The sequence below is a fragment of the Crinia signifera genome, chromosome 6, assembly GCF_055691185.1.
Source record: "Crinia signifera chromosome 6, ASM5569118v1, whole genome shotgun sequence".
NCBI lineage: Eukaryota > Metazoa > Chordata > Amphibia > Anura > Myobatrachidae > Crinia > Crinia signifera.
The window spans coordinates 92165340-92188712 of record NC_139222.1 but is presented as its reverse complement, the minus strand read 5'-3'; the positions used below and the strand labels follow the sequence as shown (position 1 = coordinate 92188712).

The 23373-nt window shown below is 44.3% G+C and overlaps 1 protein-coding gene across 3 annotated transcripts in view; it reads left to right on the top strand.

The window, feature by feature from the left end:
- RNF114 (ring finger protein 114) overlaps positions 1–10506 on the top strand; it is a 28225-nt gene extending 17719 nt beyond the window's left edge. For 2 of the 3 annotated variants that reach the window (XM_083146464.1, XM_083146465.1), the window contains exon 6: positions 289–10506. In XM_083146464.1, the coding sequence (XP_083002590.1) occupies positions 289–354 (66 nt within the window). In that variant the 3' untranslated portion in view covers positions 355–10506. The remainder of the gene's footprint in view (positions 1–288) is intronic. The other variant, XR_014444405.1, reaches the window with a different exon arrangement.
- Positions 10507–23373: the final 12867 nt, after the last annotated feature.

Genomic DNA, 23373 nt, shown 5'->3' with positions numbered 1-23373 from the left:
TCACTGATGAAAGTTTAAAAATGTAAACTGAAATGTTGGATGTAATCTTTGTACTGCTTTTTCTAAATGTCTGCAGTCCTAGGGGCTGATTCAATTGGGGATCATGTCCCCTGCTGAGTGTCTATTGTAGTTATGCAAATGTTGCTCTGATCAGATGGGCATTAGTAGTTTTTTAGACCTGACCGCTCCAGGTTTATCCACTCCAAAGCTAAACCCATCTGAAGAGCTTGATTGGGCATCCAAACTATGCACCTATGTAATGTTTGCTTACATCTCTTTATTTTATAGGATTACAGTGCTGATGAAGATGCCATGATGAGAGAAGCTCTGGTGCGATCCCTAATGGATAACTAAAGGCAGCAATGACTGAAGTCTAATGGCGATGTCTGACTCCATGTATCCGGCTGAGCCCAAATTCTCTGGCTCTCTGGATAACATACGTAAAGGCAGTAGGCTTAAGAAAAGTCTGTTTTTGTGTAGACATTGAAATCGGGTGCTCCTCCACCACCGACTGTGTTGAGGTGATAGATGTCTGTATATGTGAACTCCAAAAGAATTATTTTATAATGTTTCAAAATTGATTGTGGAAGGTGTTGGGTTTCATGATCATTACATCAGGGGCCAAGACCAAAATATTCTTCTTTTTAAATCTGCAACTCACACATTTATTTTTGTTTTAATTTGTTTTGGCGATCAGAAATGTTATTTGCTTATTTCTTTGCTAAATATTAGTACTGATTTCATACCTTCATTTGTTATAGACTTGATGTACTGCTTGGAGGTTTATGTTTCTGTAATTACAAGTATCCCATGTAGGAAATAACTTCAGCTTGGTATGTGGTCACTGGGTAGACAAGGCCTAGGTCAATCACTAATGGTTGACCGTAACTAGGTTGACACCTTGAAATGGTGGACATACCCAAGTTCTACATTGACAAATAGTCGACACAAGCGTATGGTTAACATGTATATCGACGTGAGTTTTTTTACTTATTTTTTTAAAGGTGGTTTGTCATACTTTACTATCCAAGTGTGCATAGAGCGGGAATGCAATAGTGTGCCGAGCGCAGTGAGGCGCCATGTCCGAAGCATGGCGAATGCAGCGAGCCATGCGAGAGGAGATGCGTACATTTTGACTTAGACAGCAAAAAAGGTGAAAAACTCATGCCCAACCTTATTCCTGTTGACCATAAGCTTGTGTCGACATTTTGTCACTGTCAACCATAATTGGTTGACCTAGTCACTGTCGACCAAGACTTTGTCTACCATTTATACCGTAACCCTTTAGTTTGGGGTAAAAGAATGATCTGGTCTACTTTTAAGTTTCAGTTTCAAATTTCCACAAGGGTCAAAGGGTCCCTGTAGTACTTTCTCACTTCATGGTGCTGGCTAGATCGAGGCATTGTGGTGCATGTCACAGAGCACAGTAGCAGTCAGTGCATTGCACTAGGTTTCGTTCATCACAATAGCCCCCATTCAGTATTTATCTGCAGAATGAAGAAATACTTGAATGATCCTGTGCAAATGTTGTGGTAAGTGGCAACAAATGTGGTACAAAACACTTAAAGGTAAAGGCTTTCCTCGCCTTCTCTGAGATTTGGTCTGGTACATCGCAATGTTTTCTGTAGCGCACACATCAGCAGTGACTAATGTTATTTAGCCACTTTCACACATGCAGCAATATCCCCATTATTTGCACATGAAACCACATCAACCTGGTATTTTTTTATTTGTGAAAGGGAACAACCCAAGACTGTTCCAGGGTCATGGACCTGAGACCATGGAATTTGTGTCCCTGCTAGTCCTGCCAATATCCCATGTCATACATCTGAAAGTGGCATCAAATGTCTTTTTATTTATATAGCTTGGTAAAAGCATGTGCAGTCTTAATTTAATATTGAGTAGCTGACGTGAAATTGTCTGGTCTTGCAATGAGCAGCAGCCCTCATCTGAGCAGGAGATGGTCTGCTGTTCAGGTCCCTTATGTCCCTGCTGCACCAACTACCCCTGTAATCAAAGTAGATTTTCTAGCCATAGAGAATATTACACTATAAGCTGCAGAATAGTGATCAGATGGGAGCATGCTGCAATTTCTATACAAATGTTGCTGTGGCACTGGTAGCGTCTTATGTGCATAAAGTGTAACTAACTTACCATACATGGACTGATCTGTCCTCTCTGCTCGATTAATAACCCTTTCACATGGTTATTTCCAGGTTGTTGCCAGATTGACTCGGGTCGATGTGTTGTGTGAAAGCATCAAACTGAATAAACCGCGTCGACTAACCTGGCAATTTAGCCCGGGTTATAAAAAGGGTTAAACCCGGGTCTCCCTTTGTATAATGGGTGCCTCTGGATTAGTGTAAAAGGGTTGGAGCCAGGTTGGACCCTACTTAGCGAAGTGCATGGAAGTATAAGGGTGATTTGTGGTGTAAAAATAAAGCAGATCGTATTTACCCTGCACAATAAAATACAACACATCCTAATCTAAATATGTCTGCACACGTTACATCAGCCCCATCCTCAGTACACCATGGTTTTGCCTTGTTGTGTGCTCACAAAGCTGAATCAGGCCCTGTGTTGGTAGATCCTAGCTGCATCATGTAAAATTCTCTATGGAGACAGTTACTCGAAAACACAATATAGAAGTCATGCATGTTTTTTTTTATTTTTAGGGTGTGTGAATCACTATCTGAGAGATTTTGGGAGAATTTTCACTTTTTACTTTTTTTTTGTTAAAGTGGCAATTAATAACATGGGAAAATCAACCTGTTTTTTTCAGTGTAAATGATTGCCATTTTAAAAATACTGGGAAAACTCCCCACAAATCTTGTTTTCTAATTATCACACCCTATTGCATTTGGCCCCTTGGTTTTTGAAGGCAAGGCAGTACCAAAGCACCTAGGAAACCGGCTGCCCCAGGTTAGAATTAAAAAGGTTAACAGGTGTATGACCGGATGTGACCACAACAAGTATATTTACCAAATGAATCCTACCATATTGAAGTCTAGCTATAGGCCTTCTGTGTGTGTATTCATGATAGTTACACTGTAGTGTAAAATACATTGCTGTTTTAGTGTTAAGGTGCCCATACATTAGTCTGATTTGGGACGATTTCACCCGATCCCGACAGATCGACCCAATGTGAGGTCCCGTGCACATCGGATCTGAGCTGGATGTCGGACCTGCAGCCTGTCCGACCTCCGACTTAGCCCCCATCCCGAAGGCGGGGAATGGGGGGGAAGGGGGTCACATGCAGTACATCGCATGTAAAAAGAACTGCATACGATGTTCTCGGGGGGGAGTAGTGTTTGACCATCTGAAATTTCTACCCATATACAGGATTACAGTAGTAGCCCCTCCTGTCCACCAATGCTTTCTCCCCTCAATACATATATTAGTGTGACTTATTTATTTTAATTTGTTTCTTGCCCAGTAAAAACAAACAAAGTGCAATGTTTCTTAAGGCCCCAATACACTAGTGCGATTTTTTTTTCACACCATTTCGACGCTTTGGGCCAATAAATTGTGTGAAAAGTGTCAAATCGTATGTCTTTTACTACCGATGTGCAGTCCGGGGGGGAGTAGTGTTTGACCATCTGAAATTTCTACCCATATACAGGATCACAGTAGTAGCCCCTCCTGTCCACCAATGCTTTCTCCCCTCAATACATATATTAGTGTGACTTATTTATTTTAATTTGTTTCTTGCCCAGTAAAAACAAACAAAGTGCAATGTTTCTTAAGGCCCCAATACACTAGTGCGATTTTTTTTCACACCATTTCGACGCTTTGGGCCAATAAATTGTGTGAAAAGTGTCAAATCGGATGTCTTTTACTACCGATGTGCAGTCCGGGGGGGGAGTAGTGTTTGACCATCTGAAATTTCTACCCATATACAGGATCACAGTAGTAGCCCCTCCTGTCCACCAATGCTTTCTCCCCTCAATACATATATTAGTGTGACTTATTTATTTTAATTTGTTTCTTGCCCAGTAAAAACAAACAAAGTGCAATGTTTCTTAAGGCCCCAATACACTAGTGCGATTTTTTTTCACACCATTTCGACGCTTTGGGACAATAAATTGTGTGAAAAGTGTCAAATCGTATGTCTTTTACTACCGATGTGCAGTCCGGAGAGTTGGGATTGCATGCAATACATCGTAATCAAACTGACTGCATGCGATAACTTGGCTATGTGTACGGGGACTTTAGGAAGGTGGCTTTTGTTTTTAGTTGCATATTTAGATTGTTGGTACCCAAGAAGTAGTGGGTTATTTTTTTAATTACTATAGTTTATTGCCTTTAACAATATTTAATTAAGTAAACAAAAATCTGGATCTATTATTTTTTAATGTTTATAGGATTGTAAAATATTGAACCATAGACTAAGCACTTTGCCTTATAAGCTATTATTTACACAATGTAAAAGTCTTTTTTAAAAAGCAGCAAAACATGAATGGAGTTGGTGTCCGGCTGCACGCACAGGAACTTTCCTTAGGTTTTAGTTCCTACAGTAGAACGTAGACTGAAACAATAAAGTAACCTAAACAAAAAAAATGAATAATAAGTGGAAGGAGCAATGACTCTTTATATCACTGCCAATGCTAACGTGACCTGCTTCATTTGTTTTTAGTGGAGTTCTACTTTACAAACATCTATTTAAAGCACGCAAAAAAAAATATTTGTAGACAGATATAATCTTGTTATACAGGTTTAAATATAGCTGAGCCTTAAGTATATGTGAACATTGTCATACATGCCAACATTCTGGCTGCCCCTTGAGGAGGCAGCCATGATGGCATGATAAATGTCATCAGAACCCAATAACTGTGGGGGACTGGCCAGGAGACTTGCCCACTCTTCCAGGAGGTCGGGAAGACTTGCCCACTCTTCCAGGAGGTCGGGGAGACTTGCCCACTCTTCCAGGAGGTCGGGAAGACTTGACCACTCTTCCAGGAGGTTGGGGAGACTTGCCCACTCTTCCCAGCCATTAGTATGCATAACGTGTGTTTCTAGTAGTAGCAGCCAGCAAATACAATGCATTTTAACACACCGCTCTACATTTTCCAGAGTAAATTGTTAGGAACTTTATTATCTGATATTAAGATGGATAGTTTTAAAATTGTAATAAAAATAAATGCTAAACCAGGTTGCCTAGCATTTATTTTTGTAGCCTTTATATAACTATCACTCAAAGCTGCTGATGATTGGTGACAAGCTGCTGCTTAGTTACTCAACAAACTTTAAAAGAGAAGAACATGGACAACTTGGTAAGAGCGATTTTATTCTGGTTTTTCTGGTTGATGCTATAGAGGGTTTGTGCACTGTGAATGTTGGTTGCAGCTTTAGTCCAGGCTCTACAGAAGTGGACTTTATCTGCCATAGAGACCAGAGGGTGATTTAGATGTGACTCCCGATCAATCTAATGCTGCCTGTATTATGACTAACGCTTATAGCAGTGGTTTCCAAACTTTGTTGGTTAAGGGCACCTTTGGTGTCTCCAACTTGTTTTGTGTCACCCTTGTTGGTACTTGTGAGTTATCCGGGCTGCCGAATTTGTCCTTAAGTTTAGTTAACTTAAGGACACCCGACCGACGCGATGCCCGCGATTTAGCCCCAAATCGGGGGCATCGCGTCGGTCGTGGCCGTTATAAGGAACCGCGACGCGATGCCCGCGATTTCCCATAGACAGTAATGTTAAAAGACACGATGGACCCGATTTCCGACCCGATTTCCCATAGACATTAATGTTAAAAGACGCGATGGACCCGATTTCCCATAGACAGCAATGTTAAAATAAAATGACAATGTGAAATTGGCCAATATGGCCATTTCACATTGGATATGTTTTAAAAAAAAATGTTTCATGGCCCCCCACCACCGTTAACGCCACCCCGCTATTGACGCCAACCCGAAGCGTGGCGAGCGCAGCGGTACGCGTCCTCCGACCTTTTCATACCCCTACTATCCACTAGGGCGTGGAGTGAGAATAGAATAGTGTGGCGAGTGCAGCGAGCCACCGAGTCCGAAGCGTGGCGAGCGCACGCGGATACCTTCACAGGTATCCGCGTGCCCTTGCGGGCTTCACAGGTGTCCGCGTCCCCTCGGGTCGGAAATCGGGTCCATCGTGTCTTTTAACATCTGTCTATGGGAAATCGCGGGCATCGCGTCGCGGCCCCTTATAACGGCCACGACCGACGCGATGCCCACGATTTCGGGCGCGATGAAAAAATCGGCAGCCCGGATAACTCACAAGTACCCCCTTGTTTCCAGCAGGGCCAAACGCAAGAGTTATGCTTTTCACAGTTTAGTGCGTAGGAGTCAGAGGGTTGTATTCAATGCTCTATGGCAAGCTGTCAGTATTCAACTGACCCCCCCTGCACTTGCCGGTTCCACCTTGCTATGTTTTTCCAGTGAGGTGGTAACAGGAAGTGCGGCCGTCAAAATGGCGAGGGTCGCCGCTATATGCAGCGAGCTCACTGCATTAGAGGCGAACCTTGCCGTTCAGAGGAATCTGATTCCCCCAGAACATAGAATAGGGTGATTGGCTGGCGAGGGGGTTATATGGCGAGGATGGCTTGTTTTAGGCGATTCTCACCAAAAACAAGCCACCCTCGCCAGCGGCATTGAATACCGCCCAGAGAGTAGCTCCCATTGCTAATAATGGGGACTGTAGTATGCAACACTGATTAGCCTTCTGCAGGAGATTTCTGTGAAATCTTCATTAGGATGTTATTATGGGTGGTGGACATGGATAGTGTGCAATACAAATAAGTAGCAGTTAAAATAGTAGATCAGTGCACATATTTTTTTTTTTAAAGTACATAGATTACAGATAATGTTCTTTACCTTTTTGTAGTTTTTCTCGATCCACACATACACCTTCCTTGTTCTTCAGGCCCACGGGAGCACCCATTTCGCTGCTGACATCTTCCTCTGGCTATTTGGGTTTCCTCTTGCAGAGGGGAGGCGAGGCATGCTGTTCCCCACAACACCATAAGAGTGCTGCTCTGTATCTAGTCTGTCTATTCTGTGGAGGGTGTATATATCAGAGGAGATGAATGGAGGGTGTGGAACCAGAGATGGTTGGCAACCACTACAGCTTGATCAGTACAAGTGGCCAGGTGCCGGATGGCCTCCAAGAGTAGACCTACATCAGAATCCCGACTGTTGAAATGTCAACAGTCGGGATCCCAACTATTCTCCCTCTTGGGGGTCCACAACCCCAATATAGGGAGAATAGTACTTGTGGCGAGCCACCAAGCCCGCAGGGTGGGGAGTACAGCAAGTCCGCAAGGGGCTTTGTAGCGCTCGCCCAATCTGAGTACCGACAGGATGGATTCTGATGTTGGTCTAATGACGTCATAATCCCGACTATCGGGAGGTCATACCACACCCAATGTGGCCATGCTCTGTAATTGAAACCAGTCACGGCATGAACTAATTATCTGCTGGCACAAATTGTTTCTTGGGACCAGATTGGTCCTCTGGGCCACAGCACACCAGTTTGGTAAATGCTGGCTTATAGTATATAATTCAAATATTATATATTGTAAGCTATTCTGCTGATCACTGACAAAGAAGTGACCAGCACCTTTAAGAAATGTGCCCCGTTACTGAATGGAACTAGTATTGTGTTTTACTGAATTATAAATGATGTCGCCTTCAGAAGCAAAAATTAGTATACAATGGTAAAATTCAAACCTAGTGATCAGACTGATAAAACAGATTCCTTATCCATTTCTAGTTTAATATGCTTTTTATGGCAGGGGGAAATGTTACAGTTCAACAAGTTCATTTTGTCTTGAGTTTCATTTTATTCACTTTTTATTGTTTCTATCCAGTATTGTTTTTCTCTCTCTGGAAAGTGACAAAACTTTTGTATAGTTAACTATTTAGTCATGCTGACTTCATTTTCAAATGTTTCTGAAAAATACATATATCCCTCACCCACTGTCTATTTTATTGTCTACCACACCACCAAAGGGGTAAACACTGTTCGGCTTTTGAGCTGAAAGCCGCTCAAATGGTAAAACTGAGCTGCTTTGTGCTCAAAATCGCCCAGTGTGTATGGGTCTTTTAGTCAAAATCTCCAGTGCATATATACAAAATCTCTTGTGCATCTACTCAAAATTGCTTAGTCATAATTGGCCATTAGACAATACCTCACAGTGTGTCCGTAGCTTAACAGACTGTTGCCTCTGTCTTTACCTGATCTGGCCATGTTGAGACAACAAAGATGCTTTTCAGAATGGTAAATGCAATTATTAAGGTAGTTAACATTACAAGGTAGAGAGCATGAGTGCAGTCCTTGGTTACTATGGACAACTTCTCCACTGGTCCAAATCTATTCTTTTCTCTGCTTGATTCATCAACCCCTAAAGGAGGGACTTTATTAAGGATAAATGTCATTGAAATTGTATGTTAAGAGCTGTGGGGTATATGTATTATGTGGTGCCGCTATAGTACTTCCTGCTTTGTCTCATTACCTAGGCAAAGCAGGATGCCACACTAATAAGATGTATTAACATCTTGTCATTGCCCCCCCCCCCCCCCCCCCGCGCTATCTCCCACTGGGCATTCAAGAGATCTCGCTAATCTTTTAGATCGCAGTGCCAATACAGGAGGGACTTATGGGGAAAAGTGGTATCAGCCCACAAAAGGTGCACTGTTACCACTTCAGCCCCATAACTTAGAGCAGGCTTTCCCAACCACGGTCCTCAAGGCACACCAACAGTGCAGGTTTTGTAGATATCCAGGCTTGAGCACAGGTGACTTAATTAGTATCTGAGTGATTCTGATTAAACCATCTGTGCTGAAGCCTGGATATCACTAAAACCTGCACTGTTGGTGTTCCTTGAGGACCATGGTTGGGAAAGCCTGACTTAAAGTAATACATCTACCCCAGTGTTTCTAAACTTTTGTTCTATTGGAAACCCCATTATTATGGCAAATATTTGCCAGGTACCCTCTAATGTGTCACTTTTGATCAGGCAGTCATATAACAATTAATTGATTAATCATTCTGAAGACAACTCTTCTTGTATGTTTTATACCTGTATCTTAAACTCTGATTTTCAGTTTAATTGAACCATTGGAAATACCCCTACCGTTAATGTACCACATGTTGAGACTTCAGACTAAATGCTGTTTATCAGGTTATTTTAATAACTTAGAAATTGGTAGTCTACCTCTCTGTGTATTGAAATAGCAGTTATAAATCTGGGTCGTTATTAAGAAGGTCTTATAACATTTCTCTGTGTGGTCTTTAAAGGGGCACTATCATTATGTTTATGTGGTTGTATATACGTTTAGAGTTTGGGACTGCGGAGAAGCAGAGGCAGTTTGATGTTTTAGCTATCCATTTGTGTTGCTGTATGATTAGGGATATTATGCCAATATTACTACTGCTTAGACTTGGTGGTTTGGCACTCCATCCACTTGTAGCAACTGAATTATGCCATTTTGGGGGTGAATGAGTTTGAAGCATTAAATACACCGGTCCTTTTTCTGTGTGAAAAGGTCAATCCGAATCTTAAACTTCGGATCTCCGACCTTTCAAATGAACAGGGTCGGAGACCCGGAGTTTAAGATCCTGGTTGACCCTTTCACACAGGCAAAAACCCTGTGTAATAGAGCAAATCTCTGGGTCTAAATTTTAGATCCAGAGATTTGCTCTCCTGTGTGAAGGGGGTCTGACAGCGAGCTGCCGAATAATCCAGCACTTCAAAAGCCTAGTAATTACTGGGTTATTCGGCCACTGGGTGAAAGCGGTATAAATAGTCGTTTGGATGAAGGAGCCGGGATTCATTTTTGTCACTTATTCAAATTAAATGAATTTATATTAGAAGTGGGAGTCTTGTTTTTTTACAGTTATTAAGGAACCCATTTTCACTTGATATGAAACACAGGAGTTCCATCCATTCATTCTCAAAACTCTGCCGGGCTGGTAACCTCAAGAATAGGAGTTAACTCCCTTTTCATTTCAATTTGTTCAGCTTTTCTCTAATAAAGGTGCTAGCATGGTGCTGATTTGTACTTTTCATCAAACACCAACCGGTTTCCTGGGGAGGACAAATGGACTATGACCAGTTATCACAACAAATCCAAACAATCATGCACATATTTAAAAAAAGTTTTGTGTTAAACTGTAAGTGTTCAGTCCTAAAAAATATATATATTTTTTGTGATAGTGTCCCTTTAAAATTGTTAGCACATTTTTCACCTCCATGTATCCCTCTTATAATATTAGGGTTACATGTGTCCAATTTTGCAGTGTACTGTGAGTCTGAGCTGTAACAGAGACCTGGATTTATAATACTGCAGGTTGGGTCAGCACATATAGTATGTGAAGAGGCGCAGCCTTCTATCACTGATACATGGCAGGTCGACCCAGCCTTTTAACTTGTTTATGCAACTTATTTAGTGTATCAGGATATTTACACTGATTTTACAAAGCAATGTTTATCATTCTGAGCAGCAATAAAGCACTTAGAAATTGAATGGCATTTGTTTCTTTCCTGCGTTTAGTGCAAAGTGTTTTCTATCCTGCTAAAATACGGTAACAGTATACCTGGGGCGAAATGTAATAGGCTGCGATTTTTGGACGAGTTCCAAACTCGCCAGAAATCGCACCTTTAAAAATCGCATTTTTAGACGCTAATTCGCATATGTAATGAGATGCGAATCAGCGGCAAAAAATGCGATTTGCCGCGATTTAGGTCGATTTTTTAGTCATGAAAATGTGCGCATTTTCAGTCCTGAAAATGTGCGCATTTTCATATATGCGATTTTGGTTGTAAAAAAAAAAAAAAAAAAAAAAACGGCGTGCGGTCCCCCCCCCCAAACATAACCAGCCCCGGGCTCAAAAAGCCGGTGCTGGTATCATAAAATCAAAGGAACAATCAAGTTGGGGTTCCCTGGATTTTATAAAACCAGCACCAGGCTCAAGGTCCGGCGCTGGTTCCCAAAATACGGGGGACAAAATGACTAGGGGTCCCCCGTATTTTAAGAACCAGCACCGGACACAACCAGCCAGCAGGGTAATGCCACAGCCGGGGGGAGACTTTTTATACAAGTCCCCCCGGCCAAAGCATTAACCCCCTGGCTGGTCAGCATGGGCAGGGGTCCTGGGGAAGTGGGGACCCCCCCAATGAAGGGGTCCCCCCCCCTCCAGGACTTACCAGCCCATGCTGATAGTCCGGGGCTGTCCCCGATGCCCCTGGGCGGTGGGCATCGGGCTGATGACTTGTGTAAAAAAAAGGATAAAAACTATTGTTCTTTACTGGCGAACTATGAGTCCCAGCAAGCCTACCCCGCATGCTGGGACTTGGGGAACCACAAGTCCCAGCATGCGGGGCATTAAAGGGCCCGCTGGCACTTGTAGTTCTGCAGTGAAAAAAATAGTGCACAAAATCACACTGACACCCTGTAAAATAAAACTTTAATACACACAAAACACACACACACACACACACTGATACTTACCTACCTTGAGCCCGTAGGTCGGTCCCTGGGTCCGGGCTCCAGGGCAGAAGAGTCCGGTTCCGGGGCCTTGGTCCTGGTTCCGGGGCTGGTCCTGGGGTTCCGGGGCTCCTGGCGTGAAGAATCCGGGGTCCGGGATCCGTGGTAGTCCAGAGGGGTACCTAAGGAGGCAAATCCTACTCACCTGCTCCCCGGCGGCGACCTCCGGTGACAGCGCTGCTCCCGACTGGTACCCGGCTTGAAGGACTTTGCCCGGCGCTGAGATGTTTCCTCTTCGCCGTCTGTGAACAGAATGATTTCTCGGCCAATCAGGAGCCGAGAAACTCGGCTCCTGATTGGCCAGAAATCATTCTGAATACAGACGCAGACGGAGTAACATCTCTGCTCTGGATGCGCTGAGATGTTACTCCGTCGGCGTCTGTATTCAGAATGATTTCTGGCCAATCAGGAGCCGAGTTTCTCGGCTCCAATCCTGGCCAATCAGGAGCCGAGTTTCTCGGCTCCTGATTGGCCGAGAAATCATTCTGTTCACAGACGGCGAAGAGGAAACATCTCAGCGCCGGGCAAAGTCCTTCAAGCCGGGTACCAGTCGGGAGCAGCGCTGTCACCGGAGGTCGCCGCCGGGGAGCAGGTGAGTAGGATTTGCCTCCTTAGGTACCCCTCTGGACTACCACGGATCCCGGACCCCGGATTCTTCACGCCAGGAGCCCCGGAACCCCAGGACCAAGGCCCCGGAACCGGACTCTTCTGCCCTGGAGCCCGGACCCAGGATCCAGGGACCGACCTACGGGCTCAAGGTAGGTAAGTATCAGTGTGTGTGTGTTTTGTGTGTATTTAAGTTTTATTTTACAGGGTGTCAGTGTGATTTTGTGCACTATTTTTTTCACTGCAGAACTACAAGTGCCAGCGGGCCCTTTAATGCCCCGCATGCTGGGACTTGTGGTTCCCCAAGTCCCAGCATGCGGGGTAGGCTTGCTGGGACTCATAGTTCGCCAGTAAAGAACAATAGTTTTTATCCTTTTTTTTACACAAGTCATCAGCCTGATGCCCACCGCCCAGGGGCATCAGGGACAGCCCCGGACTATCAGCATGGGCTGGTAAGTCCTGGAGGGGGGGGACCCCTTCATTGGGGGGGGTCCCCACTTCCCCAGGACCCCTGCCCATGCTGACCAGCCAGGGGGTTAATGCTTTGGCCGGGGGGACTTGTATAAAAAGTCTCCCCCCGGCTGTGGCATTACCCTGCTGGCTGGTTGTGTCCGGAGCTGGTTCTTAAAATACGGGGGACCCCTAGTCATTTTGTCCCCCGTATTTTGGGAACCAGCGCCGGACCTTGAGCCTGGTGCTGGTTTTATAAAATCCAGGGAACCCCAACTTGATTGTTCCTTTGATTTTATGATACCAGCACCGGCTTTTTGAGCCCGGGGCTGGTTATGTTTAGGGGGGGGACCGCACGCCGTTTTTTTTCTTTTTTTTTGTTTTAACTATTTTTTTTACAACAGAACCATGCACAGATCTCAATGATCTGTGCATGTTTCTGATAAAAGCGCCAGGCAGAACCTGGTCTATTTTTTTTGCGATTTTTAGTAAGCTTTACTAAAAATCGCAACCCATTAAATATGCGACTTCTATCCTTTTTAATGGGAAAACATCTGGATGCGATTTTTAGTCTAACTAAAAATCGCACCTTTAAAAAATGCGATTTTTCCCGCAAATCGCACCCTATAAAATATGCGATTTTCGGGAAATGGCCGAAAACGGCATATTTTGCGGGAAAAATCGCAAAAAAAAAAAAACGCACCCTATTACATTTCGCCCCTGATGTCTTACAGGGGATTGGGTCATGGGGAACGGTCGACATGGGTGTAGGTCGACAAGTCAATAGGTTGACACAAGCATTAGGTCGACAGTCAAAAGGTCAACATGGGTTTTTTCACCCGAATGTCGACAGTGGACATGGACACAGTTTCCAGTGCACCGCATCGCTCGCTATTCTTCGGGCACACTATTTTATTCTCCCACTACGCCCAATATATAATTATTATTATTCTATACTATCATTTTCTAGTGTGTACCCAGTTTTAGTGTGCCTTGAGGATTGGAGCTGGGAACTCCTGCACTAGTGATTAGATACCACTAAATGTGTGCTTAATTGTGAAGGTGATGGTCAACATTAATAAAATTGCAAGTTCATTAAAATGTGCAATATTTAAAATCCATTCCTTAGACGTCAGAACAGCTGTTTTAGTCTAGAACAAATTTATACCAACAATCGTTTTTGTCTGATTTGACTGATCATTTGCTCATAAACATTACCAGATTTTTGCTCCCACCAGACAGGTTGAACAGCTAAATCGTAGGTGTGTATCCAGCTTTAGGGTGCCTTGAGGACCGAGTTTGGGAGATCCTGGCTTAGATCAATAAATTGTCCAATCAGCCTTAAAATAATAAAAAGACCATTTCATATCTTTTTACTTGTTTATTTAGTAAGACAATCCGTATTATGTACAATTATTTGATTTGCTCTTAGTATATGTCTTTAAAGGATTGTTAATTGTAAAAGATGCTAAACATTCAGCTCCTGGTCTTTGCCCTTCAGGTGTGGCTAAGTGCTATAAACATCACAGCTAAATGTACAAAGGGCTGTACCAATGGGATTGTTAGCTGGCTGTTGATTGCACGTTGTGACATGTCTCTGTGAATGTTACCTCTATCCTGTCTGTAACCACTACACCTGTTCAGTATTAATACATGGCTGACAACAGGAAACCTGTCCCATAGCCTATTCTATGACTAACACTATGATTTGCATGTCGTTATGTCACAATCTGCAGTGATTATCACCTTAAAAGAATCTTCTTAGATAGTGACTACAACTGGGCAGGTGCTAATACTCTGGTCTGATGGTTTACTGTATTTATAAGTATTCCTTTGTTATCAGTTATTTATATAGCACATATAATCTGCAGTGCTTTACATCAGTCCCTGCCCCAGTGCAGCTTGAAAACTATACATACACTATGCGATTTGGGCACTATTTCACCCGATTTGGATGAATCGGACCAAATCACACGTGAGGTTCCGTGCACATCGGATCGGAGTCGGATGGGCTGCACATAAGATTTACTAAATCTTATGTGCAGCCTGGAGCTGGGCAGGGGACGGATGCTGGTGGGGGATGTTGGCTACCAGAGAGCCGGGTGGAGGGAGCAGGGGGGGCAGTGCAGGGAACCAGGGAGCTGGGCAGGGGAAGATGATGCAGTGCCAGTGGCAGGAGTAGTGGAACACTTACAAATGAATAGGTAGCCATTGATTGGCTGAGAGAGGCCAGTGGCTGTCCATTAATTTGTATGTTTTTTTTTTACCCTGCGCTGCCCGGCTCTCTGGTCACAGGCACCGTTCCCTGCTGCAGTTCCCTAGTCCCCACGCTGGCGTCCGCTGCCCCCCTTCTACCTCTGCCTGAAGCTTCCCGGGAGTGTATGTGATAAATCCCAACTTGCAAATTATATTATAATTATACGCTGTGCAAATGGATGTGTATGCCTGGCGCAGATGTTGAAGCTGAGCAAATATGTCCAAAACCCTTCGAAACAGGCTCACCATCTAATGATTTACGGTCGGACCCCCCTCCTAGCTGTGGGGAAAAGGGGTTTGCATGTGATAAATCACATGTGAAAGGACTGCATGCGATCCTTCCTGGGGGGCTCATGGGGGATTGGATGACCCATACACTGCTGCAATACATCACAGTAGTGTATGGCCAGCTTTACTCGGCAGCTGCGATTTTTCTGTCATGCCTAGCTTTTTTCTTGGCACTCCAGATGCTGTGCCGTCTTTCCCATTGTGCTTAATGGACAGTTGCCCAGGGGCCCAAGGATTCTAGGGGCCCAACCCCCTCCTTCCTTGAGTATGTGTTAGAATGGTGCGCTTGGCACCTGTCCCCAGGAAGCAGCAGCATTATAAGCCCCGTAAGGCTATTTTGTTCCACTGCGCCTCCTGTCCCCGCTTGTGGGTGGTCCCCAGCGTCCCTGCGTGCTGCGTACACGTTAAGTGACAGCGCGCCCTTACCTCAGACAGAGAAGCTTGCGCTGCTGAAGGAGAAGCTGACCGCACGCGTGTCTGTGTCAGCGCACCTGTCAGTGTGTCCCACGTACACCTGCCTGTGAAAGTGCCATCTACAAGGGTGCTTGAGGTAGTGGAACACCTTAGCTCTTTCTGGCACTAAGCTGCCATTTACATTTTTTATTCCCGGGAATGGGTCTGAAGAGGTCCCAGAGCATTGCTTTGCCCATGGGCCTGCACTTCTGTTAAGATGGCCTTGCCCAGATGCCTACTTACTGTCAATCACCTGGCAAATGGCCAGTGAGCAAAAAAAGTAGCAGGCTTTCATCGCAGGATGACCTGTATAAGGAGTTTGGGTATCTTTCAGAGATGTCCTATATACCTATGGGTGTAGGGTGTCTGTAAAAGATACCCTAACTCCTTATACAGGTCCCCACAGAGTGATATTGCCTGGACCTCAAACAAAAATCCTATTATTGACTCTCAACTGCACTCCGGTTGTAGAGTAGACACCACTTGATAGTTGATAATAAATGTGTCATTTTACAAATAACTTAAGACAACATTCTTAATCATCCTCATGTCCATCTACATAGAAACAGACACACAGAATCTTATAGGACATACCACACTGCATGCACACATATTAACTACATTGGCTTATTTATTTACACAATCATATGCTTATAAGCATTAGCAGGACCATACCATGACATAGATATACCCCAATCACATTTCATGATACTTTTCCATCTTTTACAATACAAGAGAGTACTTTGTACACCTACATGATTCCAAGTCTCTTTCACAATGCTATACCAATCTCACTCTATAAAAAGTCTCTCTTGCAGCATCAAAACAATGCTAAGGTTGTTATCCTGGTCTGCTAGTGTGCCACTTATCCTCCATCCATAGTAGACTGGCTCTTTAAACAGCACATTAGTTTAACTGCTTACAAGTCTAGCTTTGGATATCCTATGTGTATTGTACCCGAATCATAGATCTACATGGTCTAGGTCTAGGGTTACCAAACCGGTCCTCGAGATCTACCAATGGTTCACGTTTTAAAAATCACCTATCTGATGCACAGCTGTAGTCATTACTAACTGTCACATTTTCAGACCTGCTGCATTCATTTCCACTATAGATCCACAGGTTGACTGATTTACATGAACTGTTGGTAGATCTTGAGGACAGGTTTGGCCACCCCTGGTCTAGTTAGACAGTCAATAGATTTAAAAGGTAGGAGTATAGAGTGGTTCCCTAGAAGAAGGCCCAAATAGGCTGAAATGCGTTAGGGGTACCTACCTACCATCTCCCAGCAGCACCACCACCCACCTGCAATCACCCAAGGACCAAATGCTGCGCGACTCCCACTGTAGAGCACCCCAAAGTGAGCTCCTACACCAAACAGGTAGAGGCAAGAGAAAAGAAGGCACAGCCGGAAAGCGGGAAGTGCTAGTGTGGACACAATCGGGAGGGAGAAGGTACAGGTAAGTGAGGGCGGATCCATCGGTGTGTATTGCAAACGGCCAGTCCCTTCATGGTGAGCTGACTGCACGTGCCGATCGCTACCAGCCATGTCCCCCGTGGCAGCGAACATAACAAACAACAGGGGCAAACCCATGGGGCTGACACATGGCAGGTCCAGAACCGCCCGCACTGCAACCCTCTCCGGAAACCTCTGTATCCCACAAAGCACCACCAGACACAGGCACTGGGCTCCCCGACATCCAGCCCCTCCTCAGGAATGCCACTCCACCAGCACCGGGTTCCCCGACACCCAGCCCCTCCATCTGAGGAACACCGCTCCACCGGGCTCCCCGACATCCAGCCCCTCCTCAGAAACACTGCACCACCCTGTGCCAACATTAGGGCCCCATACCTGTTCACTGCAGAAACTATAAAAAGCAGGTCCAGACCAGCGGGAAGCCATGATCATACCAGGTATGTTGGACACCCCCACCACAATAACCAACCGGACTGTAGTTTACCCCACTCTCCATCCCCCCACCAGTATCCTTGGACAATTGCAATAAGTGACCGCATCACCATTGAACCACCTACATTGAAGCAGAGATAAGAGCTCTCACTTATATATTATATTGTATGCTATTTGTATCCAATTTGATTTTACCCAATCAAATTGTACCCCCTGCATTGTATCATTTATGCATGATTGTGTGTTTTATTAAGTAAACCTTGCTTTACCCATTACACTGCATTGTTGTTCGTTATTCACACACAACCACAAAGGAATGGAGCGCAGAGCTATCCAATTGTTTGCTCAGGTTTAAATGGTCAACGTGACAATGGTCGACACATATGGTTGACACAAGGTTTTTCACATATTTTTCTTTTGATTAACCATTACGTGGACTATAACTGGGAATAATAACGTGTGCAGCGTTAGGCAGCAGTAGAGCGAGGCACTTTGCCAGAAGCCTAGCAAATATCTATGTTTGCTATAACTGTGGTTACATATCATAAAACATGCAATAGTACACTAAAGGGGTTTTACAAAAAAATAAACGTGTTGACCCTGAGGACCTTCTCTACTGTCTACCTTTTCCATGTTGACCTTTTGACCCTGTCGGCCATATGGGGTTAACCAAATGAGAAACACAATGGATGACCATCAATAGGTAAAAATATCGATGGTGATCCCTTGCATAGTTTAGCGCTATCAATGGCCAGTTGCACTATTGCCATTAATGGCAATGATGGCCATCCCTACCTGAACGCCAAATAACTTTATATGTAAAATAGGTGTTCATGTGCATTTTCTTATGTTAATAACACAACGGGTACTCCTATCCGAAATGGGATACGGTCATTGGGTCACCAGCATGATGGTCGACATGCATTAAGGTCAACGTGAGTCTAGGTCGACATGGGTTAGGTCAACAGAGTCATTAGGTCGACAGTCAAAAGGTCAACATGGGGTTTTTCAAATTTTTTGAGACGACATGCCGATAGGCGGTATTTCATGCCCTATCATCCAGTAGGGCGTGGTGGGAGAATAAAATAGTGTGCTGAGTGTAGCAAGGCTTGTCCTTGTGTTTCCCTCCTATATCCCTATAGATTGTAAGCTTGCAGCAGGGCCCTCCTACCTCCAAGTCTGTCTGTTGTTACCCAGTTTGTCTTATCACTGTCTACTATTGTAAAGCGCAACGGAATCTGCTGCGCTATATAAGAAACTGTAAATAAATAAAATAATAATAAGAGAATGTACCCAGTTGGTATTCTTAATAATCATGTTATTCATTTTCTTGCCAAAAGAGGGCATACTTGCTCCTTCAGTTGTCTTGGACATATCCACCTATAACATAAATGCAGGGTTCTAGGTTGAGCTTAGATTTTCATCATTGACTAGAGAAAATCTTTCCCTGTTGCATTAGGAATTATGTGTTCAGTAACTACTTTGATAAATCATACACATAAACTGCAAATTGACATCTGTTACAAGATAGTCGATACATTATCTGTACTTTATTAGTTTACAGTTGTCATTATTGTGTATGACTTGGAAACTGAAAGTGCATGAAACCACCAGGGGTGGTGAACTGAAATAAGCGAAAAGCAACCCATATGAGCATCTAAACTGGTCTTTTTGTGCCACACGACACCCATTCATTGAGACGGGTTTAGCTGCTTAAAGCAACCCTAAAGATCGCAATTGGTGTAATAAACACATCACCTGGGTATCGCTCGACAATCTCACTTCTGTGATGAACTACTGGATTTCCTTTTTATAATGCCATATTGAGAACTGCATCACTGACATGCATCTCTTCATTTTTTAATCAACTTTTAGTTAGTATTCAACCCGGGTCCCGACTGTTAGTACGTCCCGACAGTTGGGACCCTGGCCCATTTTCGGCCCGCTCACCAGTTTATTGGCAGGCAGGATTCAATATGCCGCCTGGCGATCAGCAAAAAGTGGGCATGTCTTTCAATCCATGGCCGTTTTTTTATGTGTGTGTGGGGGGGGGGGGGGGGGGGGGGGAGGGATTAGTTACAGTAAGTAAATTGTGCCTACCTGTCATCCTAATGGTCAGCTATGTAGTGGTGTACAGTTGTGTTTCTGATTGTGTACCTGCTTTATGATTGGCAGCTATTAACACTGGTTTTACCTATCACTTTGACCATTAATAATTTCATTTGGTTCTAAATCAGCAGCCGGAGGCACACCTGCAGGTGTATTGGGGCACACAGTATGGGAACCACTGTAAGGTGGCCACACACGCACCGATTACAGTGCTATGCGTTTTTAGCAGTACAATGGTTCTATACAATTTTTCGGCCAGATTTAAGCATGACCCGATGCGATGGTTATTTAGCCGTTTGCGATGCGATGCTGTGCTGTGCTGTGCGATTTAAGCACATTTTTCACCTGACTTTTCTGAACTTTTTTTTGGCTGAAGTTGACAAGTTTGAACCCATCAATAAAGTTGTTGATAACAATTTGAATGTATAAAAAAAGTGATCAGAGTTTATTTATAGGCCAAAACTGACAGACTTCAATTCCTTTGCGCAGTGATTTTGTTGGTGATTTGGGCTATTCCCAGAAATTTGTTATGGATGAATTCCAGTATCAGGCGCAAATACTATATGCTCAGGGCATCGCAGTTATGCAAATGGCCCATCATCATCATACAGGTGACCGAAAGGAACGTAGTTGCTGGACAAAAGAATGGCTCCTGAAACGAGATAGCATGTCCCATACCTCACTCCTTCAGGAATTGCAAGAGTCAAATCCTGATGATTACCGCAACTATTTGCGCATGAACGACCACACGTTTCAAGAACTACTCTTAATGGTCACGCCCTTGATTGTGAAAAAGGATACAATCATGCGTAAAGCAATTTCACCGCACGATAGGCTAGTAGCGACTTTACGCTACCTAGCCACAGGTAGATCGTTTGAGGACCTCAAATTTTCCACCAGAATATCAGCGCAAGCTTTAGGCCAGATCATTCCAGAGACGTGTGAAGCCATATATTCTGTGTTAAAGAAGAAGTGTTTCCAGGTAATATTTTGCTTTCACTTTAAAAATGTAAGAATAGCCTTTACTCTGATCGGTGTGGATATATACTCATGCGTTGGGCTGGCCGATGTTTTGTGTCTGCGCATATGCAGAGGCGTCTCTGCGCATGTGAGAGCAGGGCATATGGGTAAATGCCGCATGACCTGTGAACACTCCGAACAGGGACTGTCGAGGTGCGTGAAGGGCTATTTGTGCGAATTACCATATGCATACGCCCCCCATTTCATGGCCCTTCCCATGCAAACGCTGGTCGTACGTATGGTTATGCAGTCGTGACGCACGTGTAGGGGGCGGACATCTGACATTGCTGGATGTCAGCTGCCCGGCCAGATCCCTGCTTTAGCATGGAAACATGTCCGTGTGCTTGCGCTACTTGGTGGAGCAATTGCTCCTGCATTCCATGGTCTGTGACCATCGAATGATGGGGGAGGTTCCCTTAGATGGAGGAGGCGTATTGCGTGTCAAATACACGTGCGGACCATTCCGCCACCTTCTTACCGCATACGGACGGAGTTGGCGATCCGTATGGAAGGCGGGGTTTTGCGCACACGGTCCGGCCTGCATAATCACCTGTGTCCGCACCGATCAGAATCAGGGGCAATATGTAATGCAAGTAAATCCGTTTCATTTCCCCCTTGCTTTTCATAACATACTGATTGTCATTTGGTAGATCTCACCATTTCAGCAATACCACACCGAGGGACACACTTATCAATAAGCTGCGATGTTCTGCCCCTAACATTGGTGGCCATGCCATTTGCAGGGTCTTTAACACCTAAATGTATCAAGGCAAGTGGCCAGTGGCAGCATGTGTGTGAAAAGTTGCATACATGGATCCGCAGCTTCCAGCAAAGTTCAAGCATTACACTCCCCTAGACACTACCCCATTTTCCACAGCCCACTGAAAATGTTTGATGCTAATCATGTGCACAGAGGGAGCAGAAAGTACTATGTGTTGATAGGTCCACCTGTGTACATAGCTAGCTGCGCCTGTTGGGGTCCTTTATGCTGGGAGTTCATAGCTGCTGAATCAGATGACAGTGATCTGATGTGTCCAGGGTCCAGATAGTGAGGAACACGGATTTTGATGATTTCAGGCCGCCACTGTGGCGCCATTAATCTCAATACATACCGGACCCCGGAGGCAGGTGCTCCCCGCTCCCCATACACACCAGGTCTGGCCTTTTCCCCCTCCACACACATGTGGTTCTTTGGCCATGATAATCTCGGCCAAAAGACTGTCGACCTAGGTGTGCTGCAAAATTGTAACATATCGGTTTGTGGCTGGGACAGGATTGTCACTGTAGACTACCGGGATCTTTTTCACTGGAGATCTGTTTTGCCATTACATGCAATGCATTTTTATACTCACATCAATGTCTGCCTCTATCTTTCTCTCTCTCTGTCACTCTCTCTCTCACACTCAAAACACATCAATTCTTGTATACATACATACATACCTACCTGCATACATACATGCCCTTGCATACGTATACACTATATATTTGCATGTCTAATTTTGAAAACGATTTTAAATATTCACTAATATTAAATTTCTCTACATCTAGTTTCCCAGAAATTCGGACCAATGGTTGCAATTGGCTCAAGGATTCGACGACAGATGGCAATTTCCAAACTGTGGCGGTGCCATAGATGGAAAGCATATTCGAATCAGGCCACCAGCAAATAGCGGCTCCTTGTTCTACAACTACAAAGGCTACTTCAGCACCGTTATGATGGCAATTGCCAATGCAAATTATGAATTTATTTATGTTTCAGTTGGTGCTAATGGTCGCTCCTCAGATGGTGGCACATTTAAGGCAACCAAATTCTACCAAAGGTTGCAAGACAGTACACTTCATTTGCCTACTGCAAATGAATGCAAGTTTGGGCTTAATTTTGTCTTTGTGGCCGACGAGGCCTTTGCCCTCGAGAATCATTTACTGAAGCCCTATCCTCAACGTTCGCTGGATCATGACAGAAGAATCTTCAATTACCGGCTGTCAAGAGCACGCCGGGTAATTGAGAATACCTTTGGGATTCTTTGTAGCAGATTCAGAGTGTTCCATACCACTATTGATATGACCCCATGCAAAATTGACAAGGTAGTTCTTGCAGCCTGTTCCCTTCATAATTTCTTACGTCAAAGTTCACCAACTACAGTCAGACCATGTACACCATATGTCTCTGATACAACATGTGAAAGTATTGAGACTTGCCCCCTTGACAACTTTCATGTCACAACCTCTGCACAGGGATCCAGCACATCTGCAAGAAATGTACGAGAGGAGTATTTGCAATATTTCAATGGGATTGGAAGTGTACCATGGCAGGAACTAAGCATTTCGTGAAATACATATTCCTCAAGGCTACATTATTTTTGACCAAATTGTTCTTTTCAATTTGCAGTGTTCATGAAATAAAAACCCACCCATCACTTACAAACACCTTACCAGTGTGTAATTTTTTTGAGCCATATATGTCATAGTTTGTCACTACATTACTACTGTACGTAAAGGTCATGTGTGCACCAATTCTAGAAATTTCATTTTTACCATCCTTGAGGCAAATTGTGTCACATAGGCCCTTATTGTGATCGGTGCGGATAATCCCGCTTGCATACGGTCCGCCGATGTTTATCTTCTGCGCATGTGCAGAGGTCACTCTGCGCATGTGCAGGCGCTTGCGCCGCAACGATTCTCGATACGCCGCACAGGTGGCGTGAGGGGCTACTTATCCTCATTACCCTATGCATACGCCCCACGTTTCATGGGCC